Source organism: Oncorhynchus nerka, linkage group LG1, assembly GCF_034236695.1.
Source record: "Oncorhynchus nerka isolate Pitt River linkage group LG1, Oner_Uvic_2.0, whole genome shotgun sequence".
Taxonomy (NCBI): Eukaryota; Metazoa; Chordata; class Actinopteri; order Salmoniformes; family Salmonidae; genus Oncorhynchus; species Oncorhynchus nerka.
Genome location: NC_088396.1, coordinates 2,200,787 through 2,217,901, shown reverse-complemented (window position 1 = coordinate 2,217,901; position 17,115 = coordinate 2,200,787). Strand labels below are relative to the sequence as shown.

At 41.6% G+C, this 17,115-nt stretch overlaps 1 protein-coding gene across 4 annotated transcripts in view; it reads right to left on the bottom strand.

The window, feature by feature from the left end:
- The window catches only part of LOC115131144 (collagen alpha-1(XVIII) chain-like), a 180,355-nt gene that overhangs the window by 36,935 nt on the left and 126,305 nt on the right, over positions 1-17,115 (bottom strand). For all 4 annotated transcript variants that reach the window (XM_029662980.2, XM_029662769.2, XM_029662820.2 and 1 more), the window contains 11 exons: positions 15,476-15,597; positions 14,244-14,270; positions 13,163-13,351; positions 12,386-12,412; positions 11,672-11,734; positions 11,023-11,106; positions 10,719-10,769; positions 9,938-10,066; positions 9,583-9,645; positions 7,399-7,443; positions 2,356-2,487 (listed from right to left, as the gene is read on the bottom strand). In XM_029662980.2, the coding sequence (XP_029518840.1) occupies positions 2,356-2,487; positions 7,399-7,443; positions 9,583-9,645; positions 9,938-10,066; positions 10,719-10,769; positions 11,023-11,106; positions 11,672-11,734; positions 12,386-12,412; positions 13,163-13,351; positions 14,244-14,270; positions 15,476-15,597 (932 nt within the window). The remainder of the gene's footprint in view (positions 1-2,355; positions 2,488-7,398; positions 7,444-9,582; positions 9,646-9,937; positions 10,067-10,718; positions 10,770-11,022; positions 11,107-11,671; positions 11,735-12,385; positions 12,413-13,162; positions 13,352-14,243; positions 14,271-15,475; positions 15,598-17,115) is intronic.

Genomic DNA, 17,115 nt, shown 5'->3' with positions numbered 1-17,115 from the left:
AGTGTAGCTATTCCCTCCGCAAAGCAATCAAACAAGCAAAGCGTCAGTATAGAGACAAAGTGAGCCGTTAAATTGCGACTCTAAACACGAGATGTACATGGCAGGGTCTGCAGTCAAAAACGGATAACAAAAAGAAAACCAGCCCCGTCGCGGATATCAACGTCTTGCTCCCAGACAAATTAAACCATTTCTTTACTCACTTTGAGGAATCATGGACAATATATTTGACTATCAGCTAACATATAAACATTTTATTCAAACATAAAATCTAAGAATGAGACATGGTTTGATGAAGAATGCAAAAACCTTAGAAAGAAATGTCCAACCAAAAACACAGACCCAGAACATCTTAGTTTACGCCTTCACTATGAGGAAAAACTAAAACATTCCAAAAACACACAAAGAAAAATTAAGGATCAGCATGTCAGAAAACAGCTCAATGTGATTGAAGAATCCATAGAATCAAATCCATTCTGGGAAATTTGGAACGCACTAAACAAACGAGCTACCTATCCAAAAATGTAGATGTATGGATAAACCACTTCTCCAACTTTTTTGGCCATATAACAAAGAACCAAGAACAAAAACAAACCTTCACAAAATTATCCTCAACTCTAGGATCTTCCCCAATATTTGGAACCAAGATCTGGTCACCCCAATCCACAAAAGTGGAGACAAATTTGACCCCAATAATTAACAGTAATCTAAAAATAAATGTCTGCAGTATCAACAGCAGACTCCAAAATGTCCTCAGTGTCCTTCTTACCAAAATACAGACCACGTATACACCCTGCACACCAATTGACAAACAAACCAAAACAAAATCATCATCATCTCATGCTTTGTTGATTTTAAAGAAGCTTTTTACTCAATTTAGCATGAAGGTTTTCTATACAAATTGATGGAAATCTGTGTTGGAAGAAAAACATATGACATTATAAAATGAATGTCCACAAATAACAAGTGTGCGGTTAATATTGGCAAAAAACACTCATTTATTTCCTTAGGGCCGCGGGGACACAGCTTGAGCCCCACTCATGTCAACATGTATATCAATGAATTGTCTAGGGCACTAGATCAGTCTGCAGCACCCAGCCTCACCCAACTGGACTCGGAAATCAAATGTCTACTGTTTGTTGATGATCTGGTGCTTCTGTCCCAACCATGGTGGTTCTACAGTGGCACCTACGTCTTCTGCACAGATTCTGTCACACTTGGGCTCTGATAGTGAATCTCAGTAAGCCCCAAAAATGATCTGCCAAAACAAGTCAATTTGCCAGGACAACAAATACAAATTCTATCTAGACACTGTTGCCCTAGAGCACACAAATAATTATGTCTACCCCAGCCTAAACATCAACACCACAGGTAACTTCCACAAGGCTGTGAAAGATCTAAGAGACAAGGCAAGTAGAGCCTTCTATGCCATCAAAAGGAAAATAAAACTCAACGTTCCAATTACGATCTGGTTAAAAGAACCCATTTCTCTATGGTTGTGAGGTCTGTGGTCTACTCACCAACCAATAATTCACAAAATTGGACAAACACCGAATTGGAATTCTGCAAAAATATACAACGCAAAACCCCAAACAATGCATGTAAAGCAGAATTAGGACTATACCCTCTAGTTATCAAAATCCAGAAAAGAAACAACGGAACAAATGACCCGTTGGTTTACAGCACAGCAATTTACAGCACAGCAAGTAAATTCAAGAAATAGGTTTAGATTAAGTTTTACTGGTAAATGGGACATACATAAATGCCAACAAAATAACTTTTTGGTCAGTGTTTGTTTGTGTGTGTGTAACCTTTCTTTAACTAGGCAAGTCAGTTAAGAACAAATTCTGATTTACAATGACGGCCTACCACGGCCAAACCCGGATGACGCCGGGCCAATTGTGCGCCGCCCTATGAGACTACCAATCACAGCCTGGATTTGAACCAGGGACTGTAGTGATGCCTCTTACACTGAGATATAGTGCCTTAGACCGCTGCGTCCGTGTGTGTTAACTATTTAACTGTACTAGAATGCTTAAAAGGCAGCTAAAATTTTGAATATCGGTTATCGGCATTGTTTGTTTTGGCAAGAAAAATATTGGTAATCGGTATCGGCCAAAAATGTCATATCGGTACATCACTACCAAAAACTATTGTTGAACTAAAACTGATAAATAAAATGTAAATATGAATGTTGATGCAGCAATCGTTTAACACTGGGTAATGTTTACAGCTCGTTTGACAAGCTAGTGAGATTCTTGTGATACTAAGAAACACTCAGTTTTAACATTGGGCATTAGTAATCATGCATCGTAAAGACCATTGAGATAAGGAAACCCATCTCTCATGGGGACTCACAAAGCCAGCGTGATAGCTTGGTCCGGGGGGTCCTGGTGGCCCGGGTTGTCCCACTGGTCCCATTGGTCCAGGAAGGCCAGCCAATCCACCCAGTCCTGGCTGACCAGAGATACCAGTCAATCCCTGTGCGCCCTGTGGAATAGGATGAAGGTCAAGATTAAAAAACAGTCATTATCATATTGATGAGCCATTCAATCCACACACTACACTCTTTGAAAAAAAGGGTTCAAAAAGGGTTCTTCGGCTGTCCCCATAGATAACTATTTTTAGTTCCAGGTAGAACCCTTTTTGGTTCACGGTAGAAACCTTTTGAGTTCCATGTAGAACCCTCTGTGGAAATAAATACATATTTATTCAACGGGTTCTCTTATGGGGACAGCCAAACAACCCTTTTAGGTTCTAGATAGCACCTTCTTTTCTAAGAGTGTACTAGTAGGACACACTTCACATAGGTATTAATCACATTGTAGGGCAATCTAAGCAACATTAGGATAAACTGACCAACTGCAGATACAGTCATAGGATAGTTGAAATAGTCCCCTAGCCTGAAACATGACTTAGAGATCATTAGGACTGTCCCAGACAACAAAACCTTAGTCAGAAAAAGTTGTCTGTTCTTTCAACCAATCAATTGGTCAAAAATGTCAAATGTACATTTTTCCATATATAGACACTATATATAGACAACTATATGCACTGAGTTTGTCTGACGCTTTAAGATAACTGTTTGATTAAATAATTAAGACACACAAATGACTACAGCGAGTCCGACTACAATTGATTTGTGCCGGGCTGGGCTCAGACTTGCTGTGCTGTGTTTTTTTTTTTTTTACAGCGAGTGACTGTGTGACTAGCACCCGTTGTCTTTCCTCCCTGCTCAGGCGACCAGAGCAGAACATCCGACAGTGTTTATTGCGCTGTCCATGTTGCTGAAGCTGCAATATAATTACAGCGATTTCTGACTGAAAGTTCTGTTACTGAAATCACCCGAAATCCTTGCTCTCTTTAGTGACACATGTATGTATCGCATGCACGTGACCAATAGGCCCTGACCTATAGCATATCATAGTCACATCAATAAATTGGTTATATACTCCGAACACCATAATGTCAGAAAAATGGAAAAACAGGTGCTGTTCGATTGCAATATAATTCTTCTGACCATTTGGAACAATGTAAACAACGCAAAATAAATTATACGCGTACCAGAGAGCCTGTTGTAATGCCTTTTTTTTGGGAAAGTCTTTATTTCAGCAGACTAAAAACAGTTGCATGTATTTGTGAACACAATTGCTGTCATGTAACGGTTTATTTATTGTTTACGCTAATTAGCCTATTCAAGGTCGCTTTGTTATTTTATTTTAAAACTAAAATGCTTGATTGCATTTCAAATCATGAATTACTCATACGCTGTGTGATGACATGAACAAATGAATGATTGATTGATACAGTAGCCTATATAAATACTGAAATATAGGCCTAAATAAGTGACGGTATTTAGAAATAAACTGGATGCGGTCCTAGGCCTACAGCACGATGGTGGTTAAATAAGAATAATTATAATAATAAGAACAAGAAGGAAAAAGGAGTGTTAATATGACTATAAATATAATTTTTTGGACAACTTGAACAGTGTAAATAACACAAAATAAAGTGTAAATAATAACAGAGAAGCTGTTAAAAAAAGTAAACCCTTTATCATAGCAAATATTCAAAACAGCCAAATGTGTTTATCCAATCAGTAGGCTACACAAACAGGATTTGTCTTACTTCTGAAGATACAGAGTGCATTCGGAAAGTACTCAGACCCCTTCCCTGTATGTACATTTTGTAACGTTACAGCCTTATTCTACAATGGATAAAATCCTCAACAATCTTAACACAATACCCATAATAACAAAGCGAAAACAGGTTTTTAGAAATTTGTGCAAATGTATTAAATATAAAAACAGAAATACTTTACTTAAGTATTCAGACACTTTGCTATGAAACTCAAAATTGAGCTCAGATGTATCCTTTTTCCATTGATCATCCTTGAGATGTTTCTACAACTTGATTGGATTCCACTTGTGGTAGATTCAATTGATTGGACATTATTTGGAAAGGCACACACCTGTCTATATAAGGTCCCAAAGTTGACAGTGCATGTCAGAGCAAAAACCAAGACATGAGGTCGAAGGAATTATCCATAGAGCTCAGAGACAGGATTGTGTCAAGGCACAGATCTGGGGAAGGGTGCCAAAAAATGTCTCTACCATTGAAGATCCCCAAGAACACAGTGGGCTCCGTCATATTATATATGTCTTTTTTTGGTGTTAACCTTTAATTAACTAGGCAAGTCAGTTAAGAACAAATTCTTATTTTCAATGACGGCTTACCCCGGCCAAAACCAGACAACGCCGGGCCAAATGTGTGCCACCCAATGGGACTCCCAATCATGACCGGATGTGATGCACCCTGGATTTGAACCAGGTACTGCAGTGTCGCCTCTTGCACTGAGACGCAGTGTCTTAGACCACTCGGGAGAACATTCTTAAATGGAAGAAGTTTGGAACCACGAAGACTCTTCCTAGAGCTGGCCGCACGGCCAAACTGAGCAATTGGGGGAGAAGGGTCTTATCAAAATCCTAAAAGGTTGCGATGCCCACACATTCCACCACAAAGCCCTCACCTACAAAGAGATTAACCTAGAGAAAAGTCCCCTCAGGCAGATGGTTCTGGCGCTCTGTCCAGAGTTCCTCTGTGGAGATGGGAGAACCTTCCAGAAGAACAACCATCACTGCAGCACTCCACCAATCAGGCCTTTATGGCCAATCAGGCCACTCCTCAGTAAAAAGGCACGTGACAGCCCACTTGGAGTTTGCCAAAAGGCACTTAAAGAACTCTCAGACCATGAGCAACAAGATTATCTGGTTTGAAGAAACCAAGATTGAACTCTTTGGCCTGAATGACAAGCGTCAAGTCTGGAGAAAACCTGGCATCATCCCTATGGTGAAGCGTGGTGTTGGCAGCATCATGCTGTGGGAGAGCAGGGACTGGGAGAGTAGTCGGATTGAGGGAAAGATGAATGGAGAAAAGTACAGATATCCTTGATGAAAACCTGCTCCAGAGCGCTCAGGACCGAAGGTTCACCTTCCAACAGGACAACAACCGTAAGCACACAGCCAAGACAACGCAGGAGTGGCTTCGGGACAAGTCTCTGAATGTCCTTGAGTGGCCCAGCCAGAACCCGCATTTAAACTTGATCGAACATCTCGAGAGACCTGAAAATAGCTGTGCAGCGACGAGCCCCATCCAACCTGACAGAGTTTAACAGGATCTGCAGAGAATGGGAGAAACTCCCCAAATACAGGTGTGCCAAGCTTGTAGCGTCATATTCAAGAATACTCTAGGCTGTAATCGCTGCCAAAGGTGCTTCAAAAAAGTACTGAGTAAATGTTCTGTACTGAGGAGTGGCTTCCATCTGGCCACTCTACCATAAAGGCCTGATTGGTCGAGTGCTAGAGAGATGGTTGGGCTTCTGGAAGTTTCTCCTGTCTCAACAGAGGAACTGTGGAGGTCTGTCAGAGTGAACATCAGGTTCTTGTTCACCTCCCTGACCCAAGCCCTTCTCCCCAATTGTTCAGTTTGGCCACCTATAGGAAGAGTCTTGGTGGTTCCAAACTTCTTCCATTTAAGGATGATGGAGGCAACTGTGTTCTTGTGGACCTTCAATGCTGCAGAATTTTTTTGGCACCCTTCCCCAGATCTGTGGCTCAACACAACCCTGTCCTGGAGCTCTGCGGACAATTCCTTCGACCTCATGGGTTGGGTTTTAATCTGACATGCACTGTCAACTGTGGAACCTTATATAGACAGGTGTGTGCCTTTCCAAATCAAGTCCACTCAATTGGATTTACCACAGGTGGACTCCAATCAAGATGTAGAAACGTCTCAAGGATGATCAATGGAAACAGGATGCAGCTGAGCTCAATTTCGAGTCTCATAGGTATGTTTTCCCTATTTTTATAAATGTGCAAAAAATGTAAACCTGTTTTTGCTTTGTCATTATCAGGTATTGTGGGATAGATTGATGAGGTGGAAATAAAGTTTTTACTCATTTTAGAATAAGGCTGTAACGTAACAAAATGTGGAAAAAGGGAAGTGATCTGAATACTTTCTGAATACACTGTATGGATGATTTATAAAGCCAGGCACATTTAACAGTTAGGCTGTTGATTATAGACTTAAATAAATTGGGGTTTTCTCTCTCCTTTCATTTTCTTAGACAATTAAGGCAAGGGCTGTTTTCTCATCTCCTAATGCAATGTCAGAGTGTCAGAGTGATGGACAGGCACGAATCAGACAGGTGTCATATGTACACAATGAAAATAATTATTGTTTTGCTACTGCTCGACTAAAGAAATCTCAGTTAATCAACAGTCTTTTGACCAAACAATCGACCAGTCAACTAAATTGGGTCAGCACTACAGTTCATTCACACACGCTAAATTGATTCATTTTAGGCATTCCACATTCTTAACCTGGTTTTAAAACTACATTTAGTACAGCACAAAATCAAGGGTCACCAACTCTGGTCTTGGAGAGATCCTGGGTGTGCAGGCATTTGGAACAAAAGCCTGCGCACCCAGTAGCTCTTTAGGGAAGTGTGAGTAAGATAAACCTGGGTCGTGTTCATTAGGGAACCCAACATATTTTTTTATTAACCTTTTACAAGTAAAGTTCAGGAATCCCCTCCCTGTTTCCGTCTGTTTGGTGCCTAATGAACACAACCATGCCTTAGAGACACAGAAAGTCCACACTCCCATGCTGGGGACCTGGTACTTGCTGCATATTGGCAGGTCTAGGGGAGCAAGACGACATACAGTAAGAAGATAACAGTTTGGAGAGATAGCCAGGAAAGTAGGAGGAGGAGCTTTGCTGGAGGAAGAGAGGAAAAGAGCAAAAATTTGAGCCCTTGTAGAACACTGTATGTTTCCAAATCTGACTTCTGTGTTTTCAATGGAGTCTTTGAAAAGGTAAAGTAAAAGGCTCGGTACCCACCTTTGCGCCGACTGCTCCCGGAAGACCGAGTTCACCTGGGTCACCCTGTAGAGGGGGAATTTTTAAATATTTTAATTTCACATTTATTTCACCAGGTAGGCCAGTTGAGAACAAGTTCTCATTTACAACTGCGACCTGGCCAAGATAAAGCAGTGCGACAAAAACAACAACACAGATTTACACATGGGATAAACAAACGCACAGTCAACAACACAATGGAAAAATCTGTATCCAGTGTGTGCAAATGAAGTAAGGAGGTAAGGCAATAAATAGGCCAATAGTGGCGAAGTAATTACAATTTAGCAATTAACACTGGAGTGATAGATTTGCAGATGAGGATGTGCAAGTAGAAATACTGGTGTGCAAAAGAGCAGAAAAACAAATATGGGATGAGGTAGGTAGTTGGTTGGATGGGCTATTTACAGATGGGCTGTTTACAGCTGCAGCGATCGGTAAGCTGCTCTGACAGCTGATGCTTAAAGTTAGTGAGGGACATATGAGTCTCCAACTTCAGTGATTTTTGCAATTCGCTCCAGTCATTGGCAGCAGAGAACTGGAAGAAAAGGAGGTCAAATAAGGTGTTGGCTTTGGGGATGACCAGTGAAATATACCTGCTGGAGTGTGTGCTATGGGTGGGTGTTACTATGGTGACCAGTGAGCTGACATAAGGTGGAGCTATACCTAGTAAAGACTTATAGATAACCTGGAGCCAGTGGGTTTGGCGACGAATATGTAGCAAGGACCAGCCAACGAAAGCATACAGGTCGCAGTGGTGGGTAGTATATGGGGCTTTGGTGATAAAACGGATGGCACTGTGATAGACTGCATCCAATTTGCTGAGTAGAGAGTTGGAGGCTATTTTGTAAATGACATCGCCGAAGTCAATGATAGGTAGGATAGTCAGTTTTACGAGGGTATGTTTGGCAGCATGAGTGAAGGAGGCTTTGTTGCGAAATAGGAAGCAGATTCTAGATTTAATTTTGGATTGGAGATGCTTAATATGAGTCTGGAAGGAGAGTTTACAGTCTAACCAGACATCTAGGTATTTGTAGTTGTCCACATATTCTAAGTCAGAACCGTCCAGAGTAGTGATGCTAATCGGGCAGGGGGGTGCGGGCAGCGATCAGTTAAAGAGCATGCATTTAATTTTACTTGTATTTAAGAGAAGTTGGAGGCCACGGAAGGAGTGCTGTATGGCATTGAAGCTCGTTTGGAGGTTTGTTAACACAGTGTCCAAAGAAGGGCCAGATGTATTCAGAATGGTGTCATCTGCGTAGAGGTGGATCAAGAAATCACCCCCAGCATTCGATGCAAGTGCAGTACGCCACAGGATGTTTTGTACTGGTCAAGGGGAGTCAAGTCTGGAATGAACCAAGGGCTATATCTGTTCTTAGTTCTACATTTTTTGAAAGGGGCATGCTTATTTAAGATGGTGAGGAAAGCACTTTTAAAGAACAACCAGGCATCCTCTACTGACGGGATGAGGTACCTGGGCCAGGTCGATTAGAAAGTCCTGCGTGCAGAAGTGTTTTAGGGAGCATTTGACAGTGATGAGTGGTGGTCGTTTGACCGCGGACCCATTACGGACGCAGGCAATGAGGCAGTGATCGCTGAGATCCTGGTTGAAAACAGCAGAGGTGTATTTCGAGGGCAAGTTGGTCAGGATGATATCTATGAGCGTGCCTATGTTTACGGATTTGGGGTTGTACCTGATAGGTTCATTGATCATTTGTGTGAGATTGAGGGCATCTAGTTTAGATTGTAGGATGGCCGGGGTGTTAAGCATATTCCAGTTTAGGTCACCTAACATTACGAACTCTGACGATAGATGGGGGGGGGCAATCAATTCACATATGGTGTCCAGGGCACAGCTGGGAGCTGAGGGGGGTCTATAACAAGCATTAACAGTGAGGGACTTTTTCTGGAGAGATGGATTTTTAAAAGTAGAAGCTTGAACTGTTTGGGCATAGACCTGGATAGTATTACAGAACTCTGCCGGCTATCTCCACAGTAGATTGCAACTCCGAATGTAGAGGTGATCAACTTGAATTGATCCCATTGAAATCCCATAGGTACTTATCTTCAGAAAACAATCAATGATGCCATTTGGTAATGACACAAGAAGCCATGATGAAGAGATGGAAAGAACTTGATCATTAGAATCATTTGTGTTTTTTCAGTCACCTTCTCTCCCCTGGCCCCTGCAACTGCTGGGCGACCATCTGTACCAGGTGGGCCGGGTAACCCCTACAAAGCACAAGTTTAGGACTTAATATTATGTTTATTAACTTAATCATCATCATAATCATTACACTTTGCACACTATCAGCAGTGTGGTGGGTCAATTGATTACTCATATGGTCCTTTCAATACAGATAGGTCACCTTCCCTCTTACATGATGATAAAGCACAGCACATCCATTCCAAATAATCATGGATAAAAACACAATCAAACGCTTATGACTATTATGGTTCCACTGTGGTATGTTACATGAAAGGCAAACAAACGGAGAGAAGGGTCCATCTCCTGAGGACCTACCGGTTGACCAGGGGCACCATCTTGTCCTGGGGGACCTTGGGGGCCAAACGAGCTAGAGAGCCCTGTACCAACAACGGCAGGACCTGGGGCCCCGGGGAGTCCAGGAGGGCCAGGCAAACCAGGCAGTCCCTACCACCCCAGAAAATACACAGAGAATACATCACGAATCAGGACTATTGCATATTTCATTTTTGCCCATTCAACTCCTCTCCTCCTCCTGCAACTGTTCTCCTAGTTTGTTGCTGCAAAAAATAAGGTACAATTCTCAGTCAATTTAGTCAAATAAAAATAAATAAATGAATACATTTTTGTCAGAGTAAACTGCTGACGGAAATCCATGAACCCTAGTTTGTAATAGTTTCAGCTTGACATCGGCTAAGTAAATCAAGGCCTTTCCAAATTCCTTCAAATGCATTTCACAGCTCAAGATGGGATCCAATGTGAGGTAGGACGCTGTGCGCTCCTTGAGTTGGATGTTTTGTCAGGCGAATACATAAAACAATATGTACTGAGTTTGGGTTGTTTATGCAGGTGTAGTGGAGCCCTAACAACACTCTGGGATGAAGTTTCCCCTAGGTGCAGATCTAGGATCAACTTCCCTTCCTCCAATCCTAATCTTAACCATTAGTTGGGAAAATGCAAAAAAATACCAAAGACCAGCATCTAGGGGCAAATTTACCCTACACTCCTAACAACTGCACCTGAACCAGTGTTGGATGACAAGGCAATCTATGGCCCTTTTGCTTATAGAGTGGAGCCAATATAAGAAAAGTGGACCTACCCGAAGAGCCTCCAAGTCAGGGAACCCAGAGCCTTCCATGTCCACAAAGGTCTGAAACAAAGAAGGTGAAATAGCTCACAGACGTCATAGAAGTCATGTGCTCCACAACTACAGTAGCTCTCTTGGCCCCTTCTTCCCATCTGAAATAATTTAGCTAAAATATGATTTGTTGATCTCAACTGACAATTTTTGGTATCAACAACCCTGTTGTGTTGGTTTCAGTGTCCTTTGCTAGCTGCAAGTGGTTGTAGAAAATACATAACTAGAACTTTGGCTCAAATGACTGAGGTCAATGTGGACTCACGGGCCGGTCGTGACTGGATGGCGCTGGGAGTCCTGGGGGTCCGGGAGGTCCACTGGGGCCCGGCTGGCCCTCACCACGGTCACCCTGTGGAGCAGACACACATGAACGATTGACTGCATTAGTAATTAGCTAGTAATTGCCCTAAGGGGACAAATAAACTTGTATTGAATAACCTAGCCATGGGCTACGCACCGAATGGCAGCCTATTCCCTTCATAGTGCACTACTTTTGACAAGAGTCCAAGTAGCGTACTATAAAGGGAATAGGGTGCAATTCGGGACACAAACAAGGGGTACATCTCAATATGGTCATGTGTTTATTTACACAAGATCTGAAGCAGTGTTTGAAACATTTCAATCAATAAGTCTTCGTTGACTTTTTCTGAACTGGATTGATCCCCCGCTCATGCTGACACTGGTCTTTGACTCATTGGGGAGGGCAATCCACAGATAACAGACTGCAACTGATGACTGCTGCATAATGCCTAGCCTGGTCCCAGATTTGTTTGTGTTTTCTTGCTAACTCCTATGTTCAGTGTCTTGCCAAACGACCATAAGAGTTGGTTATACAGCACAAAATGATCTGGGACCAGGCTACATTATGCCAGCTTCTCAAAACAACAATGTCATGCCATGACAGCATTTAGTACCTTCTCTCCTTTGAGCCCAGAGTCTCCTGGGGTTCCAGGGAAGCCTGGCGGTCCAACAAGGCCCTGGGTAAGAGACAGACCAGAGAGCTGACTAGTATCTTGAGAAATACAAGTACTGGCAGTTAAAGATGCTAAACCTAGGCTGTGTTTGAATACCCATAATAACATACTGTATACTACATATTTAATGAGTATATACTACATACTATTAGCTAATTTTAGTATACTGTAAACGAGCGTTATCCCTTCAGTTGAGCATTCTAGCGCTTCGCCTGTCTACCGGAAGTTGATGCTGTTGCTATGCAACCTCTTGCTAGCTTGTTTGCATAACAAATAACTAGCTAGACATCTTACGATTTCGGGTGTGTTCCTAAATTCAAATCTGGAGTGCCAGAGTGCGCTCATAAATTCAGAGCATTGTCAGATTGTCAGTTCGTAAATTCAGAGCGTTTCGCTTTCGGAGCATTCAGAGCACACACTAGACGCTCTGGCCGAGGAGTAGGGTTGAACAGAGCGTTCTGACCTCATAACAGCAGTCAAGCACCCAAGCTAACTGGCTAACTACTGTACTTCCAGATAAAAATGAGAGAACACCTCACTCTAACCATTTTACTCACCCTAGCAGAGCTGGTTAGGCTGTTTTCATGTTATCCAGGGCATTAGTGACTAAAGGTGCTTCTGGCAAAAATGTAATTCCGCTTTTTTGCAACTTACTTGAGAACCATCTTCACCAGGATCACCCTGTGAAGAGGGGGAAAATAAAACATAATTAAAAGTATGGTCTACGACACTGATCAAAAAGGAAATTATTTAAAACTTGAAGACACAACAGGTTAATTGCAACCGCTGTTGACCACCATTTTATCTCCAGGTGATCTCCAGGTGTTAAACCATCAATACGCACTAAGATCACCTGCACAGGTCGTACAGGTTATATGAATGGAAAACTCATCGTAGTACACGCTTACTTTATATTTTCCAATTTATGCAATCCATTAATTACAACTTGTCTTATAAAGTATGGATATTTATTATCAAGAAGAGAAAAAAATATATCCTGGTCTAAGATGTCACTAAATAATTTAAGTTCTGCCTGTTAGTTGCACTTGGCTATAAACGCTAAGCACTATTCCAGGTAGAAGTTGTCCATAGGCACAGATATAGGATTACCCATAAGGCTTAAATAATCCTACTGTGGCCACGTTCCGATTCTCAATACTTCTCCCGAAGTGACCATGAGAGCTGTAACCTTCCCGAAGCGTTCGAGGTTAGGTTGGACACAGTAGGATGTTTTCCCTCTAATGGATTTAACAATGGTTGAAACTCCATTGGGCCAATGTTTACCCCAATCCAATGCTTTTAAATCCATGACGGGGAGTGTGCAAGTGCAGTGGGATAAATATGGAGAATCAGATCACGGCTGACTGAATAACTTTCTTATTGATTGCCCTCTGCTGGTATTGAGGTGGAAGGGCAGGGCAGACAACTCACAGGCTCCCCGTCGGCTCCTGCGGGCCCCTCAGGGCCAGCTGGTCCTCTGGGACCCGCAACCGTCTGAATCACGGAGCTGTCGCCACGTGATACCACCTCAGCCGCGGGCCCCGGGGAGCCTGGTGGTCCGGGGGGACCAGAGGGGCCGGGGTCGCCCTTCGACCCAGGGTATCCGAAGCCTGCTTTTCCCTACGGAGAAAATAGGACATTCAAAAAGTTATACATCTTTATTGTTTCCAAAGAATACCCTCTTGATATGGAGACGGGAAAGCATTATGTTAGCTTCAGAAACAACCTTTAAAAAATAAAACGGGTTGTGTTGTTCATAACAATATGGGTAGAGTAATTAGTACATCATGCTACACATACTAGTTGTAAATGTGACTTTAAATAAAGATAATAAAGAATACGATAATGGTGGGAGTTGTCATAATTTGTTGCAGTTCAGGAGGTGAACTAATTTCAACATTCAGTCACTCCATCTTGATCAAAATGCATTGACTGATCATAATGAGGTTATATCAAAAGGTATGGAGGAGACCGATAATAAAATACAAAAGACCAGCACATGAACAAGACAATTGGAGTGCCATTCACTATTATGTGGTTATTTGGACAACAGGTTAAGAAGTAGTGTACACACACATCCAGTAACTTGCAGGTACATGGTACAAAAAGTAAAGTCAGAAATACAGAAATTTTATTTAACCTTTATTTAACTAGGCAAGTCAGTTAAGAACAAATTCTTATTTACAATGACGGCCAAACCAATTGTGCACCACCCCATGGTATCTCCCAATCACGGCCGGTTGTGATACAGCCTGGATTAGAACCAGGGTGTCTGTATTGAAGACTCTAGCACTGAGATGTAGTGCCTTAGATCCCTGCGCCATTCGGGAGCCCAAAGATATATAAATAAAAAAAGCCCGACACCTGCTTTCTGTTGAATGCCCGTGCAGTTTTATTGTGCAACGTTTCAACCTTAAGGTCTTCGACCAGACAATAAATAATAAACCTGAGGGAGCATTCAACGGTATTTGGGACCACAACAAGGTGATAATAATAGATAATTTGAACATACCTTCATTCCCTTTTCTCCAGGCACTCCCTGCAGGAAAAAACACAAAATAACATTTTAGTATCTACACATGTATATGACCATTCAAAGGCACTTAAATATTTTTTCTTGCCCACATGCACAAACACATACACAAACCGTGTCTCAATTGTCTCAAGGCTCAAAAATCCTTAATTAACCTCTACAGGTTCGGTGTCCTCCCCACGGTATGGTTGAGCTAACATAGGCTAATGTGATTAACATGAGGTTGTAAGTAACAAAACATTTTCCCAGGACATAAGCATATATGATATGGGCAGAAAGCTTAAATTCTTCTTAAACTAACTGCACTGTCCAATTTTACAGTAGCTATTACAGTGAAATAATGCCATGCTATTGTTTGAGGAGAGTGCACAATTATGAACTTGAAAATGTATCAATAAACCAATTAGGCACATTTTGACAGTCTTGATACAACATTTTGAACATATGCAATGGTTCATTGGATCAGTCTAAAACTTTTAACATACACTGCTGCCATCTATTGGAAAAAATCTACATTGTGCCTGTGCTGGAATAATACATTATGGCCTTTCTCTTGCATTTCAAAGATGGTACAAATAAATAAAATAAAAACATTTTTTTTTCTTTGAATTATCTTTTACCAGATCTAATGTGTTATATTCTCCTACATGAATTCAACATTTCCAAAAACTTAAGTGTTTCCTTTCAAATGGTATCAAGAATATGCATATCCTTGTTTCAGTTCCTGAGCTACAAGCAGTTAGATATGTAATTTTGGGTGAAAATTGAAAAAAAAAGGATCAGATCCCTAACCGGTCTCCTCCTATTCCTCTACACTGATTGAAGTGGATTTAACAAGTGACATCAATAAGGGATCAGAGCTTTCACCTGGATTCACCTGGTCAGCCTATGTCATCGAAATCTTTTTTGTTACACTCAGCGTTTATCCTGTATTCACTTCACTATATGGATATTGAACTCAGGTTCTAATGCACCTAGAGCATATGAAGCTTCTTGAGCTGCTTTCGTGTATGAAAGGTGCTGTAAAAATAGACTTCAATAGAAAATAAATAGAAAATGAATAGACATTTTGGTCTGTCATCTTGAACACACCATAATGTTTTTTCATTGAAGTTTAAGACCAACAATGTTGTTTCGTGGAATTTTAATTAGTACACTATATGAATGTGTCATCTATTTTGGTTGTTTAAAATGATTCAATAAGTCTGCACCTTCTCTCCACGTGCCCCTCCTCGTGTGCCCGACTCAGACCCAGAATCTCCCTTTGGACCGAAAGGACCCCTGTCTCCTTTCTCTCCTCTGTCACCCTTCTCTCCTCTAGATCCACCTGGGCCTTGAAAACAAAAGAAAGATAGAGAAAAAGGCAAAAGTTATTACCTCCTGAAAAAAATGTTTACAAAATGATGAACGGTTGCATCCTTATCCTAAACCAACATTTCCTTCCCCAGTTTACCAGCAGGAAATGGCTTTCTCGTTTGTTGGCCAGAGCATCCTTGTGTCCTTACTACCGACTGTAATTTATAGGTTGTTGAGAAGCCTTGGAGGATATGGTCATAACCTTCTTGACAGAGTTAAAATTCCACAACTGCATGCACATCGTTTCCCATCATCTTTCCTGGTAAATCCATGTTTGGCCTAGTCCTCATCCCATCATTTTTTTTTACCTTTATTTAACTAGGCAAGTCAGTTAAGAACAAATTCTTATTTTCAATGACAGCCTAGGAACAGTGGGTTAACTGCCTGTTCAGGGCCAGAACGTATGCCTCTAAACAGCTTGGAAAGTCCAGAAAATTACATCATGGCTTTAGAAGCTTCTGATAGGCTAATTGACATAATTTGAGTCAATTGGAGGTGTACCTGTGGATGTATTTCAAGGCCTACCTTAAAACCCAGTGCCTTTTTGCTTGACATAATGGGAAAATCAAAATAAATCAGTCAAGACCTCTGCAAGCCTGGTTCATCCTTGGAAGCAATTTCCAAACACCTGAAGGTAACACGTTCATCTGTACAAACAATAGTATGTAAGTATAAACACCATGGGACCACGCAGCCGTCATAAAGCTCAGGAAGGAGACGCATTGTCTCCTAGAGATGAATGTACTTTGGTGTGAAAAGTGCAAATCAATCCCAGAACAACAGCAAAGGACCTTGAGAAGATGCTGGAGGAAACAGGTACAAAAGTGTCTATATCCACAGTAAAACGAGTCCTATATCAACATAACCTGAAAGGCCGCTCAGCAAGGAAGAAGCCACTGCTCCAAAACCACTATAAAAAAGCCAGACTACGGTTCGCAACTGCACATGGGGACAAAGATCGTACTTTGTGGAGGAATGTCCTCTGGTCTGATGAACCAAAAATAGAACTGTTTGGCCATAATGACCGTCGCTATGTTTGGAGGAAAAAGGGGGCGGCTTGCAAGCCGAAGAACACTATCCCAACTGTGAAGCACAGGGGTGGCAGCATCATGTTGTGGGGGTACTTTGCTGCAGGAGGGACTGGTGCACTTCACAAAATAGATGATCATTAGGTAGGAAAATTGTGGATATTTTGAAGCAACATCTCAAGACATCAGTCAGGAAGTTAAAGCTTGTTCGCAAATGGTTCTTCCAAATGGATAATGACCTCAAGCATACTTCCAAAGTTGTGGCAAAATGGCTTAAGGACAACAAAGTCAAGGAATTGGAGTGGCCATCACAAAGCCCTGACCTCAACATAATTACAAAAGGGTTTTCTAACGATCAATTTGACTTTTAAAATTATAAACTTGGATTAGCTAACATAACATGCCATTGGAACACAGGAGTGATGGTTGCTGATAATGGGCCTCTGTACGCCTATGTAGATATTCTA